General features: G+C 55.2%; 1 protein-coding gene and 1 long non-coding RNA gene across 6 annotated transcripts in view; one reads left to right on the top strand and one right to left on the bottom strand.

Annotated features, from left to right (window-relative positions):
- TBX5 (T-box transcription factor 5) overlaps positions 1-27,610 on the bottom strand; it is a 58,601-nt gene that overhangs the window by 537 nt on the left and 30,454 nt on the right. The window contains exons 1-7 of one of the 5 annotated variants that reach the window (XM_040443800.1): positions 18,943-19,057; positions 18,171-18,328; positions 16,313-16,497; positions 14,546-14,640; positions 12,257-12,376; positions 11,305-11,452; positions 7,648-7,800 (exon numbers count right to left, since the gene is read on the bottom strand). In XM_040443800.1, coding sequence (XP_040299734.1) covers positions 7,648-7,800; positions 11,305-11,452; positions 12,257-12,376; positions 14,546-14,640; positions 16,313-16,459 — 663 coding nt within the window. In that variant the 5' untranslated portion in view covers positions 16,460-16,497; positions 18,171-18,328; positions 18,943-19,057. Of the gene's footprint in view, positions 1-7,647; positions 7,801-11,304; positions 11,453-12,256; positions 12,377-14,545; positions 14,641-16,312; positions 16,498-16,910; positions 18,022-18,170; positions 18,786-18,942; positions 19,058-20,492; positions 20,606-27,610 lie in introns of those variants that run through there. The other 4 variants (XM_040443803.1, XM_040443802.1, XM_040443804.1 and 1 more) reach the window with 4 other exon arrangements.
- On the top strand, positions 20,840-25,627 carry LOC121010297 (uncharacterized). The gene is made up of 3 exons (XR_005781089.1): positions 20,840-21,259; positions 21,574-21,730; positions 24,756-25,627. It is a non-coding gene; the product is annotated as an uncharacterized LOC121010297 (long non-coding RNA).

The raw sequence follows: 27,610 nt of genomic DNA, 5'->3' as shown, positions 1-27,610 counted from the left end.
CCCCCCCCCCCCGCAGCGTGGCGATCGCCGTTTGGAAAAACTCGACTGCTTCCAAAATTCTGCTCTGCCTCATGCCGGGTTCATTCAGCTTCACAGACAAGGGTTATAGCCAGCCCAGGTAGAAGACGGTGTCTAATTAAATCAATACCAAAATACAGAATGGTAACGTACATGATATCTGTCAGACCGCTCCAAACCCCTTCAATCTTCTAGACAAAGAAGCGCGATCCCTGTTCTTGGAAATTTCGGTTGTAATGTACAATACTCAGTAACAGAACAGGGGAAACAGTCCAACCGTATGGACTTTGCTAGAAGTACTTCCTAAAAGCTGTGTGTGAATCGCATGTTTATGCATCAAATCACTTTTTTTAAAAGGATTCTTTTTTTATGTTTATGTGTTTACTTTTTGAAAAATGTTTTGATTTGTTTCTGAGATAGAGAGACAGAGTGCGAGCGGGAGAGGGAGACACAGAATCCGAAGCAGGCTCCCGGCTCCGAGCTGTCAGCACAGAGCCCGACGCAGGGCTCGAACTCAGGAACTGCGAGATCATGACCTGAGCTGAAGTCGGACGTTCAACCAACTGAGCCACCCAGGCGCCCTCATCAAATCACCGTTACAGCCAGCAAGGCAGATTCAGTGACACTAACTTCACCTTCGTTATCATGATTGTACCCTATCTATACGGCACGCTGGTCTGCTTAGTATCGTGATCTCAGTCAAAGCCCTTCTCGTTTACGTTTATTTCATACATGTAACCTTCTCTACGCGTCAAACCAGAATCACCAGCTATTCAATAAAAGGAAAACTATTGTATCAAATTCTCTCTGCTGGCACCCACAGAAAGTTCTAAATCCAAGGCCCGCCCTCACTTTGTTGCGAGGGGAGACGAGGCACTTTTCGAGACGAACTTACGCAAATTGGTTCTGCACTCTCTCCCTGATAGATGAACGGAAAGATAATCAAAGCGAGAACACTTTTCTCTTTGTGGTCACATCAGATGCCAAGTACACACGAAAAACACCTCATCCACCCCCCGTAGTAGCGCTGCAGACTTTGAGAAACTGAGCACGTTTCTTTGAGAAACCAGGAGTAATTAGTGAATGCACCCATAATTCATCCGTGGCACATCCGGGGGGGCAGGCATTCTGGTATGTTCTGTTTTCCAGAAGAGATGGCTTTATAAGGTTTCCTTCCCACCCCAAGACGCTATAATGAGTGTGAAATTACTATATCGTGTATGTGTACATGTGTGTGCGTTTGCGATGAAAAAAAACCATATAAAATTAACGTTTTTAAGATCTGGTGTATGAATCCAACCGTAGGACATTTTAGAAAGGCAAAGGTCAATGGTGGGCAGAAGTTGTGTGGGGAGGGACGGATGAAAAGGCAGAGCCCAGAGGACATTTAGTGAAACTATTCTGTGTGATACTTAACGGCGGACACACGTCCTCATATGTTTGTCCAAACCCACAGGATGTACGACACCACAAATGAACCCTAAATTAGACTCCGGGTGATAACGATGTGTCAATGTGCATTCATCGATTGTAATAATGTCTCACTCTGGTGGGGGATGTTGATGGTGAGGGAGCCTTTGGGAAGGGTGGGGGGCAAGGGGTCTATGGGAACTCTCTGTACTTTCCACTTAACTTTGCTGTAAACCTAAAACTTCTCTTATAAAAACAAAATCTGTTTTAAAACTTTTAAAGTAGGTGTGGGTATTTATGTGTATACACATTCCTTCCCCCCTCATTTCTTTTTTTTTTAAACCATGCCCATTCCTACAACTTCCTGATCTTGACTTGACTCTTCGGAACGAGTAGAAAAGTCTATAAAATCTCTTAGGAAAACAGTCTTTAACATGTGCACTCCCGAAGCCACTTCTGTTTTGGAGTCCAAAGACCCATCCCCTCCTGGAGCTTTTATTTCCCACTCAGGCTTTGTCACAATAAAATGCAACCCAACTGACCATAAATCATGTTTTTGTTTTTGTTTTTTAAAGGAGGGGGAGGGGAGCCTGGGTGGCGCAGTCAGTTAAGCGTCCGACTTCAGCCAGGTCACGATCTCGCGGACCATGAGTTCGAGCCCCGCGTCGGGCTCTGGGCTGATGGCTCAGAGCCTGGAGCCTGTTTCCGATTCTGTGTCTCCCTCTCTCTCTGACCCTCCCCCTTTCATGCTCTGTCTCTCTCTGTCTCAAAAATAAATAAACGTTGGGGCGCCTGGGTGGCGCAGTCGGTTAAGCGTCCGACTTCAGCCAGGTCACGATCTCGCGGTCCGTGGGTTCGAGCCCCGCGTCAGGCTCTGGGCTGATGGCTCAGAGCCTGGAGCCTGCTTCCGATTCTGTGTCTCCCTCTCTCTCTGCCCCTCCCCCGTTCATGCTCTGTCTCTCTCTGTCCCAAAAATAAATAAACGTTGAAAAAAAAAATAAAAATAAATAAAAATAAAAATAAAGGAGGGGGAGAGATTCTCAATATGCTAAGTAAATATTCGATCATTTAAGAAGGGAGGGAGGGAATCCTTGCCGCACTCCACGCCCCCAATCCCCCCCCCCCCCTTCAAGTGACTGAAGCCAGTCTCTGGAAATATTGAAGACAGTCAGGGTGTGGTATCGGGGCTGAATTAATGCCTGGTCCATGATGTCACTGTTCCTCCAAGCGCTCAGGACAAACAATTATTATGCAGGGGCGGGGGGAGGGGGGGGAGGGGGGGAGGAAGTCTTTTATCAGCAAAAATCTTTTTCCCTGACACCACTCCTTACCAAAAGGTTTACTGCTTACCTACTTTTTGCGCTTCCAAAAGTATGATCGCATAGGACAAACACAATCTGCTACAAGTACCCCTAGGTAGGTTGCTCTTACACACATCTGGCTTTGTAGACTGAGTCCAGACGCCCGTAGGTTATTAAGAATTATCACCCTGGAGAAACGTTAACCTACAAGCTTAGCTAAAGGCGGCAAAGTCCGCCTTGTTCCGTATAACCGCCTCTAGGATACGTCCTTCCTGACACACCGCCGTGTGCTGTCGCTCGCTCACTCACGGGCACACAGGCTGATAGAGTCAGACGTCTGAGTTCCACTAAAAAGGCTCCACTGAAACTGACTTCCCTCCAAAGTCAGCATAAAACCGGATATCCGGGGGAGGGGGGGGCGGTGGGGGAAAAAAAAACAAATATAAATGCCAGCTCGGACCAGTGAGACAGAGGTTGTAAAAATTAATGAGAATAATTGTTGGGAATTCTTGCTTTTGGAAAAAAAGAAAAAAAAAACACCCTCGCGAGGGCCAAAAATCTTAATTATGTCTCTCTATTAGGGGTTCATTTCCTGGTCCCAACCAGAAAGCTCATACCTCATAAATACAGGCTCCTTACACAATGATTTAAGCAGGAAGAAAAAATGCCTCTTAATGGCGAGGTAAGTTAATATCGGGGGGACGGCCGCTTGCAAACACAGCCATTGTTGCGCGAGCAGAGAAATGAAATGCCCACGTGACCTTTTTTTAACACCTAAATATTTCTAGGGATCGCTCTGGACGCTGCTGACAGCTTCAGTGAAAACCTTACAAAAACGTGTTTCACAGAGCAAACGTCGTTCTGGACGAGTCGAGTTTTTAAATATCTTTTCCAAGCTGTCAACCATCTGAGGAAATAACTCCCAAATCCAGCTTGGGGATCACAGCTGGGCTGAGGAAATACGTCGTGTCATCAGGAGCCCGGCGGCGTGCGGGTGCGTGACTGCAGCCCAACGCGCGAACCCTGCCACGCACCTGCCTCCGCCTGGTACCCGCATCCAAGCAGAGAGAGGGCATCGTGAAGGCACCGGGCCCTTGACACCAAAAATCAGCGGCTCGTCAGTGTCCCGAACTGTCCTGGCGATTTAATCACGCGGATGGCTTTTCCGTCCTTGCTCATTTTTCCAAAGCATAATATGGGGCAAAGAGCCCTTGAATGGATGGCATGTTCGGGGAACGAACCGACTCCACCGCAAAGACTAATGTTTGTAGCTGTTGTGCAACCACAGTAAGAGGAACTTCTTTAAAATCTCAGTTTTTCGGAACCCAGCGTAGCCAGGGCAGGGCAAAGGGTTTCCAAGCGTGTGTTCTGGAAGGAGCTGCCCTGTTGCAAACGGATCGGTTGAGCGGTAAGTCAGTGACTTCATCACTAACCGTGCTTACTCTTTGCCAGGCTCAGCACTACGAATTTTCCGAGGATTATCTCGTTTGGTCCTCACAGTGATAAAAACAATGCTTGTGTTATCCCCATTGTACAGAGGAGGAAAACTGAGTCCAGGAACTATGCCCAATCGAATGGACTTCAACCCAGGCAGCCCGCCTCCAGAGTCCCACCTTAACCTTATGCAACGATGAGCAGCAGCCCAGGTGGCTCCTGCCCAAGAGGTCTCAACTCCTCGCCCAGGTGGGACCATAAGGGAACAAGACAGAGTCCACAAACCACACACAGGTTGGCCCTCTTAGTCAAGTCACACGTCATATATCCACGCAGGGAACGTCTGGAGGGGCCCTGGACTGGACTGGAAAAATGTACTGCTTTAGACTACCTCCTGATAAACATGAGTGCCTTTGGTACTTCACCACTAAAAAGTGGGGGAAACCTCATATGGGAGACAGTGACTGCAAGTTCTCTCCTATGGAATCCCTCTTCTGGATGTCAGGTGGGCTCAAAAACCTTTATGGCCCAACCAATTAAAAAAAAACAAAAAAAAAACCCAGGGGCACCTGAGTGGCTCAGCCGGTTAACTGTCCAGCTCTTGATCTCAGTTCAGGTCATGATCTCACGGTTTCGCGAGTTCCAGCCCCACATCGGGCTCTGTGCTGACAGGGTGGGGCCTGCCTGGGATTCTCTCTCCTCTCTCTCTGCCCCTCTCCCACTCATGCTGTGCCCCCCACTCTCAAAATAAACAAACGTTTAAAAAAATTTTTTTAAAAATTCCCACCTGTGAACCCTATCCATCCAGATTCATATTTGGAGACACACATTTTTAGACCCATGAGCATTTAGATACACAATCCCCTCGATTGTGCTCAAACCTCACACAAAGTACACACCCCGTTGGGCAGACACTCCTTCAAGCACACGGATCACTAAATATATTCACTGGGGAAGATACCTTTTTAAAAACAGAAATCTGGAAAAAAAAAAAATTGGAGGGGGGGGCGCCTGGGTGGCTCAGTCGTTTCAGCATCCAACTCTTGGTTTCGGCTTGGGTCATCATCTCAGTTGGTGAGTTTGAGCCCCGCATCTCACCGTCAACACAGAGCATGCTTGGGATTCTCTCTCTCTCTCTCCCTCTCTCTCTCTGCCCCTCCTCTCCTCATGCTCTCTCTCCCTCTCTCAAAATAAATGAACAGACTTAAAAAAAAAAAAAAAAGAAAAGAAAGAAAGAAAGAAATAACAGAAACCTGAGCGTGTCAGGTAGATTCACAAGAGGTCGCGATGATAGCCTTGTGGGTATAACATACCTGTCAAATTGGCCAAACTGTATGCTTCACATATCACAGTTTATTGTTGGACGGTTATGCCTCAATAAAGCAAAGAAAGAGACAGAAAGAAGGACAGAGACAAGAGTGTGCTCATGTTCCCCAGATCTAGCCAGGCTGGATGGGCCCTAAGATCCTAACTACGCAGAGCTTAGGAATCTCCCCCACAGGATCTACTCTCCAGCAGGGTGAGTCTAACACTTCCTGTCCTTTCTGTAGGAGCCTATGCTTTCTTAGAGGAAAAGAAAGAAAGAAAAGAAAAGAAGATCTAATACATGTTTTGACCCTCTGTCAGGTGTGTGTGTGTGTGTGTGTGTGTGTGTGTGTGTGTAGATACGTATGTGTAATACATGGCTGTATGTGCATATGTATGAGAGGGAGGGAGGGAGGGAGACTGAACGTCCTTGCTACTATTTTTTCCAATTTTTTTCCCCTGTGACTGTCACCGCAAAGTTAAACATAGATTGACAGCAGCCATAGAGGAAACAGGTTGCTAACAGCCAGACTCAAATTAGCCTGAAACAGTTTTGCAATTTTCAGGGTATTTGGCCTTAATGGTTTTGCTCTTGCTGGCTTGACGAGTCGGGGCTTGGATCCCAGAAAAAAATCCTTCTTCCCCTTTAAAAAGTCATTGCACTTTGGGGAGAGTGAGTTTTCTTTCTGGAGGGAAGCTCTCTCAAGACCTGGGGCCCCGAGACAGGCCTTGTGGTCTAGAAGGGACCATCCATCACAGCTTGGCCTGGTGACTGACAATCTGAATTTGGAGATTACTATCTTGTAAGTGCCCTGGCTTCACTGGGGCGGGTGGGGGGGCACTTTCTGACACCCGGCATGTACTGGACTGACCTTCCCGGGGTGACCGGAGGCTTTAGGGTGCTAAACCCACCCTTCACCCTGCCCTGTCCTCTCCCACCTCTTCCCAGTCCCTGTAACTTCCTGCCACCCTTGCTGGCAAGTGGGGACAGGAGCTGTGGAAAGGGAGGACATTACCATGCCCCCATCTACTATCTCCTCATGTTGCCCCAGTGACCTGCCCTCACTGATCCCCTATGGGACCTGCTAATTTCCCCTTTGCCAGTCCTCCAATTCAAACCACTACTTAATGCTAACAACCTGCACCCCCACGGTGCCGCCCCCCCCCCCCCAGATTCTATGCCTTTTCATAAGTAGGTTTAAGAATCATTCAGTCCTGCCCTCCGGCCAATAAAATGAATCCAGAGGCACTCAAGTGTCTAAAGAACAGAAATGACCCAAGACAAGTCAAGACGAGCCCGTTCCCCTGGGAGAAAATAAAAGATACTCCCCCAACCTGCGGTTATGGGGTGCCCTGTTCACATATCATTGTCCAGCTTGGAAATACCCGAATCGGGGCCTGGATTTTGAACAGCGTGGGGTCTGTCGTTGACAGGACCCATGTGCACCCTTCCCTGTCTACACCACACTGCAGCCGGCTTCCTGAAAACAAGGTATCCCTCCCCTCCCCAAGCGGTGGTTGTGCAGGGTCTTGTCTAACTAGAGAAGGCATCTTGCAAACCCAAGCCCAAGGCTTCTGGCAACTTTGTCCCAGTTCAAGTTGAAATGCATCCAAAAGACAGACTGGAGAAGAGACCCCCAACCCTCCCCCACCACCAAAAAAAAAAAGCTCCATGAAGGGTACCACCGGGCCCCCACCCAAGAGCAGGGAGCCACGTACAAAAGTGACCTTTCTCCTTGGTGATCACTTCATAAGACCAGAGATGTGCTCGCTTCGGCAGCACATATACTTCACGAGACCAGAGATGTGCTCGCTTCGGCAGCACATATACTTCATGAGACCAGAGAGATGCTTTCTTGTTGCATTTGGACGCATGGGCACCTGCAGACACAAAACTTGTGTCTGATGGTGTGTTCATGTGTGTGTGTGTGTGTGTGTGTGTGTGTGTGTGTGTGTCTATGTGTGAGAGGGACACACAGAGACAGAGACAGAGAGAGTGATACAAAACACGTGAACATAGTACAAACAGCTGCAGTCCTCGATCTGTAGCTTTGTCCCGCCTCAGCGAGGGAACGAAGAATCCCTTAAAGTCTAAAGGTTCCAGCACGAGACCCCTGCACAATTGTTTTCATGCAAACGAACAGACAGTCCCAGAGCTAGCTCCCAGGTTTCAGCTTACCTTGTGGTTCTGGTAGGAAGTCACCGCAATAAAGGCGGTCTCAGGAAAGACGTGGGTGCAGAACGCAGTATTTTTTGAGCCAAATCCATTATTTTCATCTGCTTTCACGATGTGTAATCTGGGCTGGTATTTGTGCATGGAATTTAGAATAATCTAAAAATCATAAAGAAAACGAAATTGTAAGAACAATCAAAACCCCTTTGTTTCCAGATTAAAAAACCCCACTTTCCACCCCTAAAATTCGCCTCCTTATACGGGCTCTCAAAAAAAAAAAAAAAAATGTCTGATTTTTTCCCTCCTGTTTTGAAAAGGGGCCAGTGATTTCATTAAAAAGAAACATTTCAAAAATGACAATTTCCAACCAAAAAAGCCCGGGTAATATTCCGGGAATCTACCCAAAGCACACACGGCAGTAAATCAGAATTCTTAATAAAGTTTGCTTAATAAATTAACTCCTGCATAAGGTACTCCCCCCCCCCCACCCAAATGGGAGGAAAGCAAGTCAGGAGCAGGGAACTTGTGCCTGGAGTTGGGGCGGGGGTGGGGGGAGATGTCTAAGCATCAATTTTGGAGTGAAAGGGAGAAGACACAAACAAACATCCTCCGCCCTGCCCCACCCCCCATAAAGAAGAGACCAAGAGTTCGCAGAACTGGAATAAAAATCACCTTTTGTTTGCAGACTGTGCAAAGGAGCGTCGATGAAAAAAAAAAAAAGAGGATAATGGGAGGGGGGGGGGGGGGCCCCCCCGGGGGGGAGATTGGGGGGGGGGGGGCATCTCCTTGTCACCCCCCCCCCATCTCACCCCCAGCAGAGGAGGGCCTGCTTCCTTCCAGGTTCCCTTTCTATAAGGTCGGCAACATTTCAGGATCCACGAGCCTGATCTCCAGATTTGGCGGGACAGAGAACGGCTGCATCTGCCTTTTGGGGGGAATGCGCTCTTTCTCCTTCCTTTCTGCCTTCTGCGTGTTTGGGGAACACCCCCGGGGGGTGGCGGGGCAGACAGGGTCTTACCGCGGTAGCCTGAATCCAGCTACTATAGTCAGTATGGGGTTGGGGGGCGGGGGGGGGGCATCTGCTGGAACAGGGCTATTCCTAGGAGATGAGCATCTTTACTTGGAAAACCGGCCTGGCTGTTTTGAAGACGCCGGGTTTTTGATGATGTCGGGAGGCTGTGAAAGCCAACACGCATCAGGACGCTCCGAGAGAAACCCGCCGAACCGGCCAATCGCCGCGCTCAACGGGCAGGATGGAACTCGGGCCTGCTTTCTCCCCAGGACAGCCAACTGGAGCGGCCGGAGGCTGTCCCGGTGTCTTGGATATTTGCGTTGATGACCCTGGGGCAGGGTCCTTGGGCCAACCCTTGAGACCCGCCCGGAGGAGGGGGAGGGGAAGCGGAGAAGGGGCGAGAACCCGGGGCCCCGCGGCTCCCCGACCCCGGGCCGCGCGGCTCTAATCTCCGGCCCGCCGCGGTCCGGCCGCCTCCCTGGCCGATAGCGACGCCGGGCTGGGGCGGCGTGGCGACAGAGAGACGCAGCGGGGCCCCGCGCGCCGCCGCAGCCCCCGGCCGGCGCGGCCATCGTCCCGGCTTAGCCAAATTGCTTTGACGGCCGGGGACAGTGTCGAGACATCAGCGCGAGGGCGATCTAATGACTCCTAATTTCATTAGGGCGGCTCTGGACCCCAAGTCCGGAGTTGGGGGGTGGGGGAGGGCTGCGAAGGGCAGTCCAGGGCAGCCCGGAGCACCCTCCCTCTTCGGTGCCCTCGGGAGGACCAGAAACGCTCCAGGGTGCGGGAGCCTGACTGCGGGGCTGCGAGCCTTCCCCGGGCGCCTAGCCCATCGCGACCACAGAAGGCACCGCAGGGGAAAAGCTAGGCGCCCACGTGGGGCCAGAGCACGGTCCCGCAGCCGCGCACCAGGGTTCCACGGAGACCCCCCCCCCCCACAAAAGGGTCCCCCGCACCCAGCCCGCGGGAGGCCGCCAGCCAGGCGGGAGTAGCACGCCGGACGCTTACAAAACCGTCCCGCTTCTCCCCAGCGCTTAAGCTAAAGTCTCGGTCCGGTGCCCGCAGGTGCGCGTCACCCTGGCCAGCTGACCGCCCACGCACGCTCGACGGCATTTCTGTGCAGTGCACGCTCCGGCCTACCGGCCGCCGCGGGCAAACTGCCTGGTTGAAACGGAAAGGAGGCCGGGCGTTTTGTCTAGAGACGCCCCTCTGCACCCCCTGCTCCTTCCCGCCGCACAGGAAGGGAATGGGCCTGCCTTCTCTCTTCCCCAGCGGCCAGCGGCCAGCAACCAGAGGTGCAAGCACTCAATGTCCCCTCCCCACCCCAGACCCTGGGGGCTCAGTGTTTTAGCACTAAGGCCCCACGAGACCAGAGTCTCCCATTTGGACCTTCCCAAACCGTCTCCCCTCTGGATCAAATCCTTGCAAACCCAGCTCCCTCAACTGGGCACCATGTGTTTGTTCATTTTCCCTAAAGAGACCACAGGGCGGGACAGAGACCACCCTTGGAATTAGATCGATCTCTGCTCCCCCATACAAGCTGCATGACCTTGGGCAACTCCCCTCCCCTCCCATATTTCTGTCCTCGTTTCTAGGCTGCCATGAGGGTCAAGTGTCCTAAGACCAACCAGCCCACTTTATGGTGGAATCAGCAAGCTAAGGCCTTTGAACACTGAATCCGGAGACCGTGTTCTGTCTTGGTGATTAATTTATTGCCAATGAAAAGACCTAGAGACATTTCCCCCCCAAATCGGCGTTTTGTTCTTCATTTGCTTTTCGTTGGTGAAGAGAAATCTACTCAAAGCTAGAGAATCCGCTAAAAGCTACACAATTCTCTTGGAAGGTGGGGCGGGGGGCAATGTCCTGCATGCAGATTCAGGGGGTTCACCAAGGCTGCTCTCTCCAACCAGACTCCAGGTTTAGGACCCTGGTCTAGTGTGCCGGCTGCGGGAATTGGTGCCCAGCCCATCCTGGGAACTGGGGGTGAGGAAGGCTAGAAGTCGGGGGCGGGGGGGGGAACATAAACCCTAAAGTATCAGCTAAAAAGGATATCAGGGTTGGTCTCTGGCAGCTTGGCTTCCCCATCCGTAAAAGAGGGAGCAGGTGGCCTGGGGTCTCCCTCTCAGCCAGAATGTCTCAATAATAAGGCAAGATCTGGAAGCGAGTAGGGAAGGTATCTATGGCTCCCACCACGGTCCAGCCTTTGGGCAGCGGGTGCTGCGTACCCACTGGGCTAGAAGGACCGTGTTTTCTGAAGATCTGAAACGCAGCCGCCATCCCTAATCACCGATGGGACTGGGGGCCAGGCCAGGGGTGCGCACTTCCCTCTCCGCAAGACCCCGGTTCTCCAGTTGCCCGGGAAAGGTGGCCCCAGAGCCTGGGACAGCAGACCACAGAGAGGACCGCACAGGAGAGAGGTGGAGCCAGAGGGGAAGAAGGTGAGAGAAATCGGAGGAAAAGGAAGAGAAGGGAAGGCCGGAGCCCGGAGGAAAAGACTCAGGCGGGTGGAGTGGGACAAGGAAAGGAGCGGCTGAAAGTGTGACGAGGCAAGAAGAGAGAGAAACCCTAGGAGGAGAGAAGCGGGGACAAGAGAGACAGACAGAGAGAGACTGGGAGCAGGGGTGGACCGGAGGAGCCCTCCTGGTACTTACGTGCCCGAATGGGTCCAGGTGGTTGTTAGTGAGCTTGAGTTTCTGGAAGGAGACCAGCTGCCGCATCCAGTGTGCCCCAGTGGCCGGCGAGTCTGGGTGCACGTAAAGGCGGCCCGGCATAGCGGGCTCTGCTTTGCCCGTCACAGACCTAGACCGAGATGGGGCGGAAACCCACCCAGACTTAGCGCCCCGTGGTGCTGGCGAGGGCAGCTGACTAAGAGAATGATCTGGAAATGTCCTGACCCTCCCCTGGCATCTACAAGCCCAGGCGCCCAGAACGCCCGTAGCCAGGCGAGCCCCCACCCGGCTCTCTTTTCTTCCACCTCGCTCCTTCCCCTGCACCAGGGGCATGCAGCCTGGCGGCCCTCAAACAATCGGTGGGTTCTGGAAGGCTCTGGACAAAAAAAAAAAAAAAAAAAAAAAAAAAAAGTCTAAGAAAAATCCTTGAGGGCTTTCAAACGGGCCTTCCTCTTGGAGCCTCCGTTCGCTGGGCAGCCACGGGGAGCAATCCACCCAAGGAATGGACCTCTCCTCTCTTGCCTGTTTGACTCAAATACCACGGCCCGACTTTGCAATTTCATAAAAAGGCATGTTCAAAGCAGGTAACTCATAAAAAATAACTGTAAATGGTTTTATGCCCCCAGAAATACCTCCAGCGCTTGGAAACAATACCCTTTTGAAAAATCCACCACCCGCGGCTGCAGCAACAGATAACAAGCCCTTTACCTCCCGTGAGCCTCAGTTTTCTTGTCTATAAAATGGGGGCTAAGGGCTGCTGTTTCTTCCTCTCGGGGTGGTCCGGAGGATGCGTGGGGATAGCCGCAAGAGCCTCTAAGGCACAGTAGGAGTTCAGAAGATGTTGCTTCGTTCGGTGCGGGGGAGGGGAGGAGGTTTTTTTGTCCCCCCCCACTTTCCTCCCTGCTCCCCCGCAACTGCCCACGCCGGCGCCTACCATTTATTGTCTGCGAACTTGTATCTGTGGTCATCCGCGGGAACGATGTCCATGAGGAGGATGTATTTCGTTTTGGGGTTAAGGCCCGTCACCTTCACTTTGTAACTGGGAAACATCCGCCTAGGGGAGAAAAGGAGGGAGACCCAGAAAGTCAGAGACAGAGACAGAGACAGAGAGAGAGAGAGAGAGAGAGAATTAATGCCAACGTTTTAAAGAGCGCGTCCCCACATTTTAACGGGAGAAGCCACAGTTTGACAAGCGCTCAGGAGAGAAGTGACCCCCGCTCCGCTCCTGCCAAAATCCACTCCGGGTTTCCCTGTGAGTTCTGGGGAGGAGAAAGGCCCCGAGGTGAGCTGGAGGCTGGTGATTATTTGTAACCAGGAGGAAAATAGAAACCTGGAGGCGAGGGCTCCTAGAGAGAACCAGGGCCTCCATTTCTGCTCTTTGTAAATGCTCTTTTCAGAGCCAGAGACCTACTTTTTAATCTAGGGGCAGAAGGAGACTTCTTAGGCCAAAAGCTGGCCTCCTCCGTGCAGGCAGGTGCGTTGGCCGCTATGCACCCACATGCGGGCACCGAGGTGGGTGCACACCCGTGGGCACCCGTGTACCTTCTGTCCTGGGGTCGGTCCTCCACCCCCAGCGGAGAGCTCGGCTGGTGACCTTGCCACGAGCCTCCGGCCGACATTTGTTCCTCAATCCCACCACTCCCCCGCCCCCCAACTTCTCCAAGGCACCTGGTGCCCTTCCTGGGAGAGTCTAAGCCCTCCGGCCCTCGGCAAAGAAACTCAAAACCCATCCGGGTTCAGTTTTGGAGACACCGGGCCCTGAACCAGGATGGGCTCAGGGGCAGGCGGGTGCTTCGGGGTCTGCGAGGCTCTGTACCCCCCCCCCTCCCCTCAGCGCGCACGGGGCGGGCTCCAGATTCCCAGCCCTCCCGCGGAGGGGATGGAGCGCTCCCCAGAAAGCCAGAAGGCGGGTTCGAGGCTGGCCGGGGCGGAAGGACGGGCTCCTGGCTCCTGGCTCACCCAGGGATGGCGGGAAGGGGTGAGCGAAGGGAGGCCTTGGAGCCGAAGCCCGGTGGTGTTTATCTGCCTGAGCTCCGCGCCTGCAGGCAAGCTCGAGGGAGGCTTCCCAGGCCTTTTATAGTTAAATCCCCTCAGCTCAGGCTGAGGGGGAGAGGGGGCCCGGGCCGTGTCTTTCCTTCCAGAGCAGATTGGGAAGAAGAACTCAGTTCTTCAGTGTAAACAGAACGCGCCTCCTGGTTCACTCAGGCCGAGCGGGGGAGCAAACGTTGTTTAATTTCAAATAATAATAAATGTCACTGTTGTCAGTTTATTGCGGGGGGCTCAGGCTGGAGAACCAGGGCGTCTGGTGAGGCGGCTCCCCCCTCCCCCCCTTCACACACTCGGTGGCCGGCTTCACGAGCCTGTCCGGGGCGGACTCCGGACTTTCTGCCCTTGGGACACGGAGGGCCCCTGCGGCACCGGGAGGCCTGTGGTAAGGACGTCCCCAGGCCTGGGCTCGTGCACACACAGTCGCCCCTGGGATACAGAGTTGCATGACCCTCCAAATAGCTTTCCCCAGAAGTTTAGCGTTTCTAGCAAAAAAAAAAAAAAAAAAAAAACCTGCGAGCTTTTAAGAGGAACTCTGGGGTGAGTGTCTTGGCCAAACTGCCGTGTTTATCGGTGTCTGTATATATAGAGCCCGGCCGAGCCCCGGTTCAGTTTCAAAGGCTTCTCCCGCTTTCTATAAACAATGAAAGAGGTAGCGAATACATTCAGCGGTTCGGAGTTTGGCAATCGGGTGGGACTCTGGAGCCGCTCCAAGGTCAGGGAGGGTGGGACAGAGGGTGGGGGCCAGGAGTCAAGGCTGAGAGCGGGTCTCATCTCCGTGCCGACTCCGCACCTCCCCGGTTCCCCGTTTTCTCTCCCTGCCCGTCCCACTTTCTCCCACGACCAACCCGTCCACTTATTATGGCCCCCAAAGCTCTGGATTCTTCTCCTATACGAGGTGGGAGAAATGCCCTGTTTCGGAGGTGAATCCACAGGCGTTTCCTCCACCAGCGATGCAGGTCAATGGAGGAATTCTCCAAGCATCTTTATCCAAAATCGGGTCAAACAAAACACATTCGTTCTCTCTCTCTCTCTCTGCTCTGCTCTGCTCTAGGCTCTCTTTTCTCTGCCCCCGTCTCTGTGTCTCACATCTCCGAGACCTTCCCTCCTTTGTCTCCCCCACAAGTTGCCCAGGCGCCCCCCACCCCACCCACCCCAGCAGAGGTGGCCAGCTCACCTTCCGGCCTTGGTTATGATCATTTCTGTGCCGACTTCGTGAAATTTCAGCCACAGTTCTCGTTCGTGGAGAAACACCTTGATCCCTTCCATGCCCTAGAGAGAGGAGAGAAAAGTCACACGGACCGGCCCCAGGAGCAGTGGGCCTTCCCTTTCCCCCAGCTGCCCCCCAAACACAGACTTCTCCTTCCCTCCGGAGCCTCTGGGCTCTGAGGCTGAGAACTGCCCCCAGCCAGCCCTGGAGCACCAGCAGCCCTGCCCAGGAATCCCTGTACAAGCTCCGAGTACCTCCCCACGATGCCCTGTTGTCTCCTAACGCCACCAACACAAGGCTAGAGAAAAGTCCCCAACCATCAGGGTCCTCTAGTGCGTCCATGAGAACAGACTTTAAAAAACCAAAACAGAAAAAAAACAAAAAATAACAAAAAAACTGGGGCCAATCGCAAACCCTTTTAGCCAAGATGCAACTAAAAGACAAAAGCAAAAACAAAAACACTCCACCTCAAAAGGCCCACTCAGAACATTCTCACGTAGCCACTCCCATGGGGTGCAAATAGTGCATATATGCGTGTTGAGTCTCGCGGTGGTGCAAATATGGCCGTAAGAGAAAATGTAAACTGAAAACTGTGTGTAGATCGTATAAGAGGTTCCCACGGTCCAAAAAGTTAATCCTCTGATGCCTCTATTCACAAACCTCCTAGGTTCTCACACCCAACTTCATTCGTTTCGAGCTGTTTTTTGATTACGGGAGCAGCCGAAACCGGTTAACGTTTCCGCTATGCAGCTCAAAGTAATTTTACTGAGGCGATGCAAAAAAATTTCTAGACGAAACCTTCGTTTTGCAATAACCCGCAACTGTCTCAATAAGCAGATTTGCTTTTCCGGAAAGAAAATCGAAGTCCCCCAAACCGTGTACCCACTGTGCTCTACAACTATTCACGCATTTTCCTGAGCCGGGAAGGGGAAAAAGGAGTCAATGAGGTAGCCAGGAAGGACCTCCATGGAAATCCCAAAGAAGGGCTTTAGCTACATGCAAATATCTCTTCGGACCAAGTCACCCCGTTTTGCACCAACTGACACCTTATGTAAAATTATGGGAGGGCTCCAGGGGCCGCCTGGAGCACCCAGAGCGCTGGGGGGAACAGGGCACAGAGCACACGGCCTAGGAGGCCTCTCCCCCTCTAACTGGGGCCCAGCTTCCATCCCGGGGAGCCTGCGGCTCCCTGCAACCTCTTGGCACGGCCCGGCGCTCCCCTCCACCGGCCAGAGCGAGCCAGCCCTCCAGAGCCCGGCCCAAGACAAATAGTGCAACTCGAGGGTCTGGGCGGCGGCTCGGGGGAAGGCGGGCGGAGGCGAAGGCTAAGGAAGATCTGAAGAAGGGTCAAGCCATCGCTCACGCCGGCCTGAAGCAGCCGCTGACCCAGCCCTTAATGAGGTGCTCAGGGCTGAGCCTATACCTAGTGCAGCAGCAAAGGAATGATCTGGGCTATTGTTAGCTGGCCCCAAATAGCCGGATAATGAAGGCTTCTCTATAACAACTTCAATGTATTTCCAAAATCCTCTGGCCATAAAGATTATCGTCACAATAAAGTGGATTGGAATATACTGGAATGGGGGTGGGGGGATGCAGGGCATAGGAAAGTGGAATGAGTGGAGATAAAAAGGAAAAGGGGACAATTATGAGCAACGGGCAAGCCACCCTCCTCCCCTCCCCCACAGGAGGGCCTTCGGTTTTTGCAAAGGGCTTCTAGGCTAGCTGTCTTCTTACCTGCTGGGTGAAGGCGGCCTGCGGGGATGACGGAGACTTGTTGGGGGCCCCTAGCGTGCTCTCGGGCTTGGAGTCGCAGGGTAGATCTTTCGAATCAGGTTCCAGGGGAGTGTGTGCCAGGCCAAAGCCCTCGTCTGCGTCGGCCATGGTGTGCCTGGCGCCCTGTGCCCGAGCAGGGTCCTGCTCTGAGGCCAGGAAACAGAGAGAGAGAGAGAGAGAGAGAGAGAGAGAGAGGTTGGAAGTACAATTCTAGTGACAGGAGGGCGCAGCTGGGCCCCAGTGTCCAGCTTCCAGCACCTCCGTTCTCAGCTGAAGGAGGCTGTGGAAGGTCCCGTTATTATTATCGTTGTTATTACTCTATGACCACGCACAACCTCTTGCAAAAGACCCGGGTCAGGCTGAGAGGAGGCGGCGAGGCTCGCATCTCCCCTGCGCAGGCTCCCCCACGATAAGCCAGCTGCCCGTCAAATTTGTCTGGACTTCTGGAAGGGCCAATAAAGATAAGGCCTGGGTATTTTTGGAAGCCATTGGGCACGAACCAAAAACAAAACAAAAACCTAGTGTCCTTTGGAGAACTGTTTTTCTCCGTCAGACTTACAGAAGGACATCACGGCTCTGTGTACTAAAAGTCACAGGAGGCATATTCTCCTGCAGCAGGCAAAACGTCTACAGTAACCCGCCTCTTGCAAAACCAAGAACCTAGAGGGGGAAAGATACGCAGATCAAGAGACCCAGCCCCAAGGAGAATTCGCATTCATCCTTTATCAGTTACAGGCCTTAAAATGAAAAGTCCCGTAACAGTAAGAGTCCTCCCCTTTCCCCCCACCTTCAGCAAGGGTAAAAATTAAAAGTAGCCGAACAGAAAAAGCAGGAGAGCGGCCGCGCAGCTGTGGGGAGGGAGGCGCGCTGCTGGGCGCGGCAGGCCAGCGCTCTGCAGGCCGCCGGGGCTGCACGATCTCCAGGCTTTCTCGGCTCTCCGGCCCAGACGGGCGTTTTTGACGAGCAGCCAGGCCGAGGGGAGTCTCTCCGAGCTTCAGCCGGGCCTGGCTCGCTGGAAATGCAGGCCCAAGCTCGGGCCGAGGAGGACAAAATGGGTCCCGGACAAATCCTGGGCGGCAGGCGCTGGATCCAACTCGGAGGTCCGACTCAACGGGGAGAACGGCCGGGGTTGCAAGCACGTAAAGGAACAGCTGCAGAACTGTTCAAGCCCGGATGAGCCTGCCTCCCCGCTCCGATCGCTTTCCAATCTCCTCCACGTTTCCAAGTAGGGATCTCCTCCCCCCACACCGGGCTGCACTGGGAAGGGGGTGCCAAGGATGCCCCCACCCCCCCCCCAAAGCTTCGCAGCCGCTGAAGCGAAAGGCTGGGTCCCACCCAGGTCTGCGGTGGCCGGAGACCCGGAGTGCGGCCGACGAGGACGGCTCGCGAGGCCCGACTCCCCAGCGGCTTCCCTCACCACACCCTTGGGGCTTGGGCGAGGCGGTGATGGGAGTCCCGCGGCCGGCTGGCAACAAAAGAACGCGGGGCTGGCGTCGCCCACGTGCGCTGCCTTCCGCCGGGGGCCGCCGGGACCGTCCCCTCGCGCGCCCCGGTCGCGGTCGGCGGCAGCTCGGGGCTGGCGGAGACAAGCTAGATGCGCTGTGACAGAACCAGGCCGCGCGTCCTGCAAACCTCCCCGCCGCTCGCCGGGCCGCGCGCCTCCCCGCCTGGCTCCACGCGCCGGGGAGCTCCGGGCCGCGCCACATCCCCCGCAACGCCGGGCTCGGCGCAGTCCCGCCGCCGTTTCGCGCCTCACCGGAGCCCGCGCGGCCGGCGGGCTCCCTCCCGAGCCTCCCGGGCCATCTGCAGAGACGGTTACCTCGCTCGGTGAAGCCGGTGCATTCACCACATCCCTTCTTGCTCCTAGCAGGGAAGCTGGCGGCGAGGCGGGGGCGCGGGCATGGTGGCTCCGGGTGGGGGGTGGGGGGTGGGGGTCTATGCCGGGGACGGCTCGCCCAGACTAGCGGCTACCGCTGCCTACAAAGGATCGGCCACCGCTGGAGCCTGCCCACCTCCAACACACACCTCCTCCGCTTTGCGCTCGCTCGCTCGCTCGCTCTCCCTAAAGACTTCCAAGTTGTCCGGCGCCAGAAAGGCTCCAAGGAACGCAAGCGGCAGCCTCCGGGAGCACCCTCGAGGGAAGAACCTCAGGGCCCCCTGCTCACTTGCACCCCTCGGGAGGGAGCGTTGGGAGACCGGAGGGAGCTGGGAAGTTGGGAATGGCCAAGGTCCCTTCTGAGCGCCGCTTTCAGGGTTAAAGTTCTGGAATCCAAAGAAAAAGGGCCTCTCTCCCTCTCTCTCTCTCAGAAATACAAGCCGACTCAGCTGAGCTCAGTGACGTTGGGCTGCCTTGATGCTTACAAAGTACTGAAATTGCCTATCCAACTAGCTCCCATTGCATGCGGCCTGCCTCTGCCTCTTTCCCGCCCCCCCCACCCTCTCTCTCTCTCTCCCTCCCTCCCTCCCTCCCTCTCTCTTCCCACTCCCTCCCCCAACCACCTTTTCCACTAGATTTCCCGAACACTCAAATCACAGCACTAGTCTCAAACCCAGACCTCGAGATCACCCCTCCTCTCCACCCCCTTCCCAACCTCCATCCATCTCTGCTTCTCTGAGCTCGGCTCGGTGGCTGCAAAAAAATCCTGCACAAATCATCGCAAACCCGGTCGGCTTCTGCCCGGGAAGTAATCTCGGTGACACGGCTGTGCAGAGAACGGAGTCTGAACGCTACGCTGCACGCGCGCGCTCGCGCGCGCGCGCGCACACACACACACACACACACACACACACACACACACACACGCCTTGCGCCTCCTCTGAAGCCTGGCCCGCGTTCTCCCTCCAACGCTGACCTCAAGACAGAGCTGCATGACCCCGCCTGGCCCGGCTGGCCGCCGACAGCCGCCCTGACATCTCTCCCCCTCCCCACTCACCACCCGGGCTCTCAGCGACTCCAGGGTGAAGGCAGGGTGAAGGTGCATTGGGGATGGGGACTGAGATCAAAGATGCCAAGAAATTGCCTGGGGCTCCCACCCCCGGGGCCACCAGACCTCCCGGGCTGGAGATGTACGCGGCAGTACCCAGTTTTATTAAAATAATCAAACAGTCATTGGAGACTGGCTGGGGTTTTCGTCTCCACTGGGCCCCTCTCCCTGCCCTCCCCGTCTCTGAAATGTATTATTTTGAGGGTTGAAGAGGTCAATAGAAGCGTAAACACAGCGAGCAGGTCTTAGCCTGAGCAGACCCAGTCTGGAGCACCAACCATTGAGGCTCCGAATAAATGTCAGGGTTCCCTTAGTTTCCCACCCTCGTCTCCTGTACCCCCTCGCCTTATTCTTTTCTGGGGGCTCTGGTTCGAGACTTGGGCCTGCAGGCCAAGGTCTGGGGAAAGGCACCGAGAGGGGAGAAATGCCCTGGAGAGATCAGCGGCCATCTGGGTGGAACACATCGTTGCCAGATTACAAAGTGGACTGTCCATCCCTAAAAGTGGGGCTACAAGGGGTTGGGTGGGGGGGAGAGAAGGACCAAGCCCAGCATTTGCTACGGTTCTCACTCCGCCTTCCAGGTTTGTTTGCAAACAACCTTTCACCAAGGCGGTTTATTTATTTATAAACACACCCTCACCCTTCCAAAATGTCAGCTCAGAGGACTTTGGGCTTGCTAAGGAGGGGACCCCTGGCCAAAGATGGAAAACAAACGTGGTTTCAGGATGAGCCTAAATCTCCGCATCTCTGGCAAAAGGAAGGGGAAATCTAGAAAGACCTCTCCAATCCCTTTAAATTCTCAGAGATTTGCGGATAAAAGAATTTCCCATAAATAATTCGGAGGCCCCTCCCGGGAGGGCAAATCTGAACTCCCCCAAGTAACTGCCTAGCCAGACTCACTTAGTCGGTGGAGTGCAGTTTGTGCTGGCCACCAAGAGAAACTGGGATTTTGAAACCTCCAAAGGGAATCTGTTCTTGCCAGGTGACACTCCAAGGCGAAATGCAAAGAGTGCATTCTCATTTCCACGGTGAAAAACAGCATCTCTGGGAGGGGGGTTCAGCAGGGCTGAGTTGGGGCGGGAAGGCAGGGGGCCGGAGGCAGGTCAGGTGCTGAGAGAAACCTACCCCCCCCCATAGCTGTCCAAGGGGACACTCACCTCCAAAAATCCCACCTCTTCTTTCCAGCGCAGAAGCCAGCAGTGGCGCCTTGCTGGGGAGTGGGGGGGTTCAGGTGAAGACTTTGCAAAGGACCCCCAAAAGAGACCCCTTTTAGGCCAAGCCTTCTTCCAGCGTCTGTCAAGAGTACTAGGTACCTCCCAGCTCGAGGCTGGTTTGTGGTCTTCGACAAATTAAATATTACTATTTATTACCAGGCATACCCCAATAAAATAAAGAGGCAACCAGGCGATACGGACTATCTCACCAGCCGCTGCACCTATAGGACTTGGAGACGTCACGAGTCACGCAACCGGCCCGCGCGCGCTGTCACGCTCGACTGGGGGGCAGCGGCGGGAGGTTAATTTCTGTCCGTCTTCGCCTATCAGCCCCGGGTCTGAGCAGCCACAAGTCCCAGACGCCTGGGCCGCGGGAATAAATAAAGAAATAAACAAACCCAGCGCTCTCTGGGGGAAATGGGGGTGGCGAACATCAGGCACAAATAGAACCGAGATCGATTTTCTTAGGGAGGGGGAGGGGGGCTCTTGGCGAAGGGAGGTGGGAGCCAATCTCAGCCCACGATTGGGAAGAAATCAAATTGTTCCGAGGTGGAACGAAGTCCCTTGGAGGAGGCACGAGAGTCCTCTTATTATTTAAAAATTATTTTTTTCCGAGGAGGAGCTCTCGGCAAACGAATATCCAGGCGCCGCTCTAGCTGGTTATGTTTGGGACGCGATAACTCAGTGCCTGCTCGCAGACCTGCATACAAGTAATTACCGGGTTATCGCGCAGAGGAAATGAGACCAGGGCGTTGGAGGGAAGAAAGAGGGTCGTCCGCAATGTATCTTACCGAGAAAAAGTCCATTCTGCGGGAGCACCTCTAGCCGGGTCCGGGGACGCAACTCGTCCCAGCGCGGCCCGGCGGGGGCGGGGTGCGAGTAGGTGCAGGGGTCGGGGTAGAGGGGGTGCTTTCTGCACAGAAAAAGTACAGCGACCGGGCCTGCAAAGGGTGAGGCGCTCTGTCTTGTTCTGGAATAACGATTATCATTATTCTTGGTCTCCTCAATGGGCATAACTCCTAAGCGCCCCGTGGAGGGATATGCGCTCGAGCTTTCGCGCGCAGCTGGAAACGCGCTGGGTGCAGTTGGGAACACGTACTGCGTAGACGCCCCCGGCGGCGCCGAGGGAAGAGCTAGGCCTGCCCGGGAGCGAGCGAGCGAGCGTCGGGCCTTCCGCAAGGGTAAGCTCCCCGCCAAGGGGCCCAGAGGGAAGCGGATGTCGGGATCTGGCCTTGCCCCCAGCTGCGGGGGTTCCATCCCGCGTTTCGCTGGCCCCTAGCCCCCCTGGCTTTCCGAAGCGCGGCCTGTCTCCAGGTCCGGTCCGTCTGGGGCTGGAGCGGCAGCGAAAAGTCAGGAACGCAGCTGACCGAGCGGCCCCGGGAGCTAAGGTCAGGCCCGCGGGGAGAACGGGCCGTGGTTTCCAGCGCTGGACGCGGGCGCCCGGGGCCGGCCGGGCCGCAGACTCAGCTGTATCCAGCCAGCAGGACCCGCGTCTCTCCTCTGGGCCAGGCCGCAGTGACTTCCCCCGGATTCTCTTTCGTTTCCCAGATTACTAGCTATTATCTTTTCCCCAGTCCGAGGCCCTTGGGGGCGAAGCGTTTGCTCCCAGTTGCCCAGCGTGCAAGCCGAAACCCTTCGCCCGAGGCCTGCGGATGGGTTCCCATTTGATCTCCAGGCTTAGATGGGCCGGAAACGGAGGCCTGGGCCCCGCCGGAGCTGGGAGGAGAAGGCGAAGCTCTGAGCTGGGCGAGAGCTCCTCTCCTTGTGGCTCCCTTCCCCCGCGTTCCCGGCGCGGGTCCCCGCAGCCCCTCGGACGCGCTCGCAAAGGATCCCGCAGCCGCGGCTTCCGGGACCCGCTGTCCCAGACACTGGGGAGGCCCGGAGCGCGGACCGCATACACTAAAGACCTCCCCCAGTTTTGAGCATCTCCATTCTTTCCCCCGGTCGTTGGGCGGTTAAGTTCCAAAGAGCGGCCGCCCCAAGCAGCCTCCCTTCCCTCTTCGGGAGGATCCGCGCGCTTTCCTCGACCTGCTCCCGGCACGGTCTCCACCGCCCCCCGCGCCCACCCCGCCAAATGCATTTTCCTCAATTTTGCAAACGTCTGGCCCTGTTTTTAATATCACCGTGGGTAGAGGAGTAGAGGGTCCCACTTAAAAAAAAAAAAAGAAAAAAAAAAGCCCGAAACAAAACCAACAAGGGGAGACCGCTGTTGCTCCTTTCTCGCTCCTGCCTCTCTGTTTTAGGAAAGTTGAGTGTTTCTGAAGGAAAGACAGACCACCGTCCCTTTCCTCTCAAAAAAATGACCTGGCTTAGGAAGACACCATCTTTTCCGCTTTTTTTTTTTTTTTTTTTTTCCAACGCGTCCCTGCCTGACTCGGGTCTCGTCTCTACCGGAGTCAAAACGGGAGGGGGAAGAGTAGAAAAGGCTGGGAAAATGAGGAAGGATTCCAGCAACGACAGATAACGACAAACCAAAGTTGGGCCGACTCATTTTGCAAAAAAAGGCAGTCGGTCTACAGGGGAGAAATTCCCTCGTTTTCTCAGGGGGTCATTTCCCCTCTCGCCTAGTTAAATCTGGCTCTGCTGTCTCTTTTCCAGGACCTCGCGGTATCTCCCTTCCCCGTGTTTTAGCCCATTCCTGCCTTTCTTCCCTTCTGACCGGAAGCATCTGGGGAGCATACTGGCTGTGGCTATTATTTTAATATCCCATATTCTCCTCCAATATTTTCACCGAGAATTATTACTGCCACTGCTCTTATCCAGGTTGTTCTTCCCTGTGCTTTGGAAACATTCCCCCCCCCCACCGCTCCCCCAAATTTGGCGGATGAAGCCCCCCGCCCCACCCCATCAGGGCAATAAAAGGAGATCTAGAAGGTGAGATCTCGATGCTAGAGATTTGCAAGCTCCCAAGGAGCAGAGAAGGTGATTGGGGTGTAAAAGGGGCATCTTGTTCTGGCCCCTCCAATTTAAGCAGTCTTCAGTGGAGGAGAAAGGTGAGTCTCGAACTGAGGGGGGCCTGGAACCCCCTCTTACCCCAGTGGGCTGCACTGCGCCTGAGAACTCCATCTGTCCCTGCAGCCTAGAACCTGTAGAAAGCCCCCCACCCCACCCCGTGCAGTCAGCATGTGCCCACAGCCCCAAAAGCCATGGGGGAAATATATACTAAATTCCAGGGCTCTGACCCAGTAAGATAGAGACTCGGGCTAATACCTCCAGGTCTGGCGGGGAGCCTGTCTGGATACCCCCCTCCCTCAACCGGAGGGTGCTGTGGAAACTTGGGAACCCGCTGCTCTCCAGGGCTCTGGAAAGACAAATTTTCTTTGGCAAAGGGAACGGTGTCGTGCTGTCGACAAGGCAGACTATTTTTCTTAGTCCCTCACAAGGGAGGGGGGGAGAAAAGAAAGCGAGAAAGAAAGGGAAATTAAATCCACACGTGTTAAGCTTGCTCAAAGGGCCGGATTCAAAACCAGAGACGAAACCACGACTCCGGTGCTGGCTGCCCGTGGGCCTCCTTCCAGCCAGCCCGGGCCTCACAGAGCAAGACGTCCACGCCGAGAGGACTCAGTCTGATGTTTCATAAAGCGCTTTCTTTAGGGGGGAAGGGGCATGGTTCCTGTCTACGCTGCAGAGGCAGAACTCGGAGCCGCAAAGCAAACAAAGGAGATAGTAGTTGGGACCCTAACACCCCCCCCACACACACACACACCCCTTTAAGAAAGTGCAGCTAGTACCTCCTAGTCAAGCCAGTGATTAGGCAACATTGACTTTAGAGCCAAAATGAGCCAGGCCAGTGATTTTGGAAATCCCTGAGGTCTTGACCCGGCTTTCAGACTTGGACCTACCTGGGTCAAGAGAACCTAAACCGTTGTTTTACTGACCCTGGAACAGCCAGTTTGATCATCTGCATGGCAACACCTCACATCCCTTGCTTCTCTCTTTGGCCGAGAAACTTGCCAGGGCAGCGGCCACAGGCCCCAGCCCCGGGAGGAGCTCGGCACCCGGTGCAGGGGAGGTGGGGGTGAAGGACAGAGTGGCCACGCTGCGCCGCCGGGGAGCTGCGAGTGAAAACTCCAATAATGACCTTGAGGAGGTGAAGGGACGCGTGTGGGGGTGCGGGGTGACAAGGGGGGGCCAGACCCCAAACTGGAAGGATCCGTCACCAAAACGATTGCTTGGTCAAGACCTCTAATTTTTCTTCCCTTTCAGCCCCGGGGCCTTGAGCGCCGCAGCGGGTCCCCCCTGGCCTCCTGGTGCTGGGTTTCTGGTCTTTGGGGGCAGCCTCGACAGAAGGATCCGGAAGCAGGGGCCTCCAGACGCCTAGCTGCTGCCGCGCCATCACACCCGGAAAACCCTGGGGTGAAACTGACCACGGCTTTCGTGGGGTGCAACAGAGAGAGGTTGGTGGCAAAGAAAACTTCCTGGCGACCGTTTTGGGGGGGGGGTTGGGCTTGTCTTCCTGGTCGCCATGGCGACCCAGGAGTCCCGTCCACACTCTCAACAATGGGGCACCCGCAGGACCATCTGGACGTTCCGAGGTCTTCGAGGTTCTTCTCCCACCCATCACTCTGGGGCTCTTGGCTTTCCGGAGCCTCCTCCACAGATTCAACACGGCAGGGATTGAAAAACCACCCCCTTTTGGAAACGGAGGAGAAAAATCGAGATTTAGTGCCGTCTTTGCGGGTGGGCCCAGGTCTGGAGCAAAAGCCCCCACTTGGAGTTGACGACCGTGACCTCCGAGGGGTGCGTACAGGGATGCTTTCGCCCAAGCCCTCAAGCCCAGATTTTCAGCCGGCGACCTGGGACCGGGTCAGCGACCAGGAGTGCTGAGTCTCTGTCTCTTCGCATATACTATTCACCCCGATCTCTGCTTTCGAGGGTCCCCGCATACATGCACACCACCCTTTCGCCTGCCTGGATTAACGTCTCAGTGGAAGGAGGAAAGTCAGGAACTAGAAATTTGTGGCTTTCGTGTGGGCAAGGCCTTACTGAGAGAAAGAATACATTATACTCCTTTTAGAGGGAACAGTTTCCATTGTGGGTGTAATATAAACAACATTAAAATAGCACGTTGGCCTGCATTGCTTTCTGCTTGAACCTGCAGCGGGAAATACCCATCTTTCTTCTGGGGGTGGGCAGTGCACGATACAGGCGACTTTTCCGGCTCCATTTTTCAGGCAGCAAGCTCCGAGAAAGATCCAGGGCACTGACCGGCTTGGAGGCCATGGAGGGAGCTAGAGGGAGAGAGAAGGCCTCAAGGAGAAGCACTGCAGGCCTGTGGGGGGGGGGGGGCGGCTGAGACCTAGGGCCGTGGGTTTGGGTCTCGGTGACTCCTCCTCTGGGGTCCTCCCTTCTTGGTTCGCTCTCTGCAGGGGACGCCACCCGTCTCCAGGCTGGTCAGGAAAGACAAAACTTAACTCCTGTCTCTCAGCTTCCACGGGGGGCATCTAATGTCCCCCAAAGTTCCTGGCTGGCTCGTCAGTGCCCCCATCCGCCCCTTTCCAGGCTGAGCCCCAGGCGGCTGCCTCTCTTTCCTCTCCAGCATCTTGTGTTAATATTTTCAGAAAAGTCCTGCTCGAGTCCCCCCCCCCCCACCGCCCCTGTCCCGTAGCCACGATGAGAAAAATGTGGGTATTTGAGGCTCAAAAATCTAGCATTTGAGGTGTTGACAGTAGCTAACATTTACAGCAGGCCAGGAGCTGTCGTAAGGTGGTTTCACTCACACATTATCTCTGAAAAGCTCAGTGAGGAGGTGACTCCTGGGGGTCTGGCCACAGCGTCCCTCTGGTGGGATTTGAACCCAGGCAGTGTGACTCCAGAAGCCGGGAGCAACTCTCTTACGAGACAGGGGGAAGGGAGGAGGCCCTTTACGTTGTGGGAGCATTTTGACGCATCTGAAAACACATGCAGTCAAACTAAGGCGGCTGCGGAAGGCTTAGCCTTTGGGGTAATGGCTCTGATCTCCGGCACGTCTCCACCCTCTCTCCTCCCTCCCTCGGAGGAAGCAGAAGAGGGTCTGTGTGGGCATCAGACCCAGGTTCCCCAGAACTGAGCAGGGTGGAAGAGAGAGCACGTAGAGGTGCGGACAGTCTCCTCCTTAAACCTCAGCATTCTGTTCTCCGTCCTGTTCTGTCCCCAGACCGTGGCCCCATAGCCTCAAGCCAGGACCCACTGGAGGCAAATAGGGGTGCGCGGGATATGGGGGAGTGGGAAGGGGAAGAGATGAGCACGACTTCGTTTAAAAAAAAAAAAAAAAACGAAAACGAAGAATTAGGTTCAGAGAGGGTGAAGGCTTGCTCGGGTCACACAGCCTTTGCCGAAATGCACTCAGCTCCTCGCCAGTGTCTAGGCTCTGTGCTTTCAGCTGGAGCCCGAAAGGGAACCCCAGTCGCTTCCCCAGTGCACACGAAGCGGCGCCCGCGAGTCCGGGGCGGCCAAGGGCGCCCCTCGAAGGCAAGGGCGCGGGGACCGCAGCTGCCTGGGTTCCCCTCCCAGACGCTCCGCCCTCCCTTCCCTCTATGCATCTTCCCCGCTGCACCCCTGGGCGTCCACAGAGTCCCGCACCTCCGGGGTCCCACCGGCGGGTCTCAGGAAGGTCCCAAGCCCTTTCAGGGGCTCCAGATCCCAGACCCCGAGACCTGATGTCAGTCCTGAGGCCTCCCCAGAGGTGGCCTTTCGCTTTTCCTCCTTCTTCTTGCCACCTGCTTGCCCCTGTGCCCACTCCTCCCAGGCAAGCCCCTGGTGCAGCGCTGGCTGCCGCAAGTCAGGAAGGGAAGGACTTCTCTCGAAGGTAGGGACTTGGAGAGCCAAAGCCTGAGAGGAGCGCCCCAAAGGGAGGCTCAGGGGGTCCCCGCTCTCCAGCTGTCACTCTTCAGTTTCCTCCACCTGGCACCTGCCGGCCCCTTGGCTGTCCAGGGACTGAGTCTTCCCGCCCCCCTGCACAATTGGCTGTCTGGGAGATTGCCGCCTCTCCAGACCCCCCTGTCTCCCCCACCCCAGGATGCCGGCAGACAGACTGGGTCGTTCCCAGTTCCTCCCAGACCACTCAGAGGCCAGGTCCTCGC

This window comes from Herpailurus yagouaroundi, unplaced genomic scaffold (assembly GCF_014898765.1).
Source record: "Herpailurus yagouaroundi ecotype Mexico unplaced genomic scaffold, PumYag 191, whole genome shotgun sequence".
Classification (NCBI taxonomy): Eukaryota; Metazoa; Chordata; class Mammalia; order Carnivora; family Felidae; genus Herpailurus; species Herpailurus yagouaroundi.
This window is presented reverse-complemented; position numbering and strand designations above follow the sequence as displayed.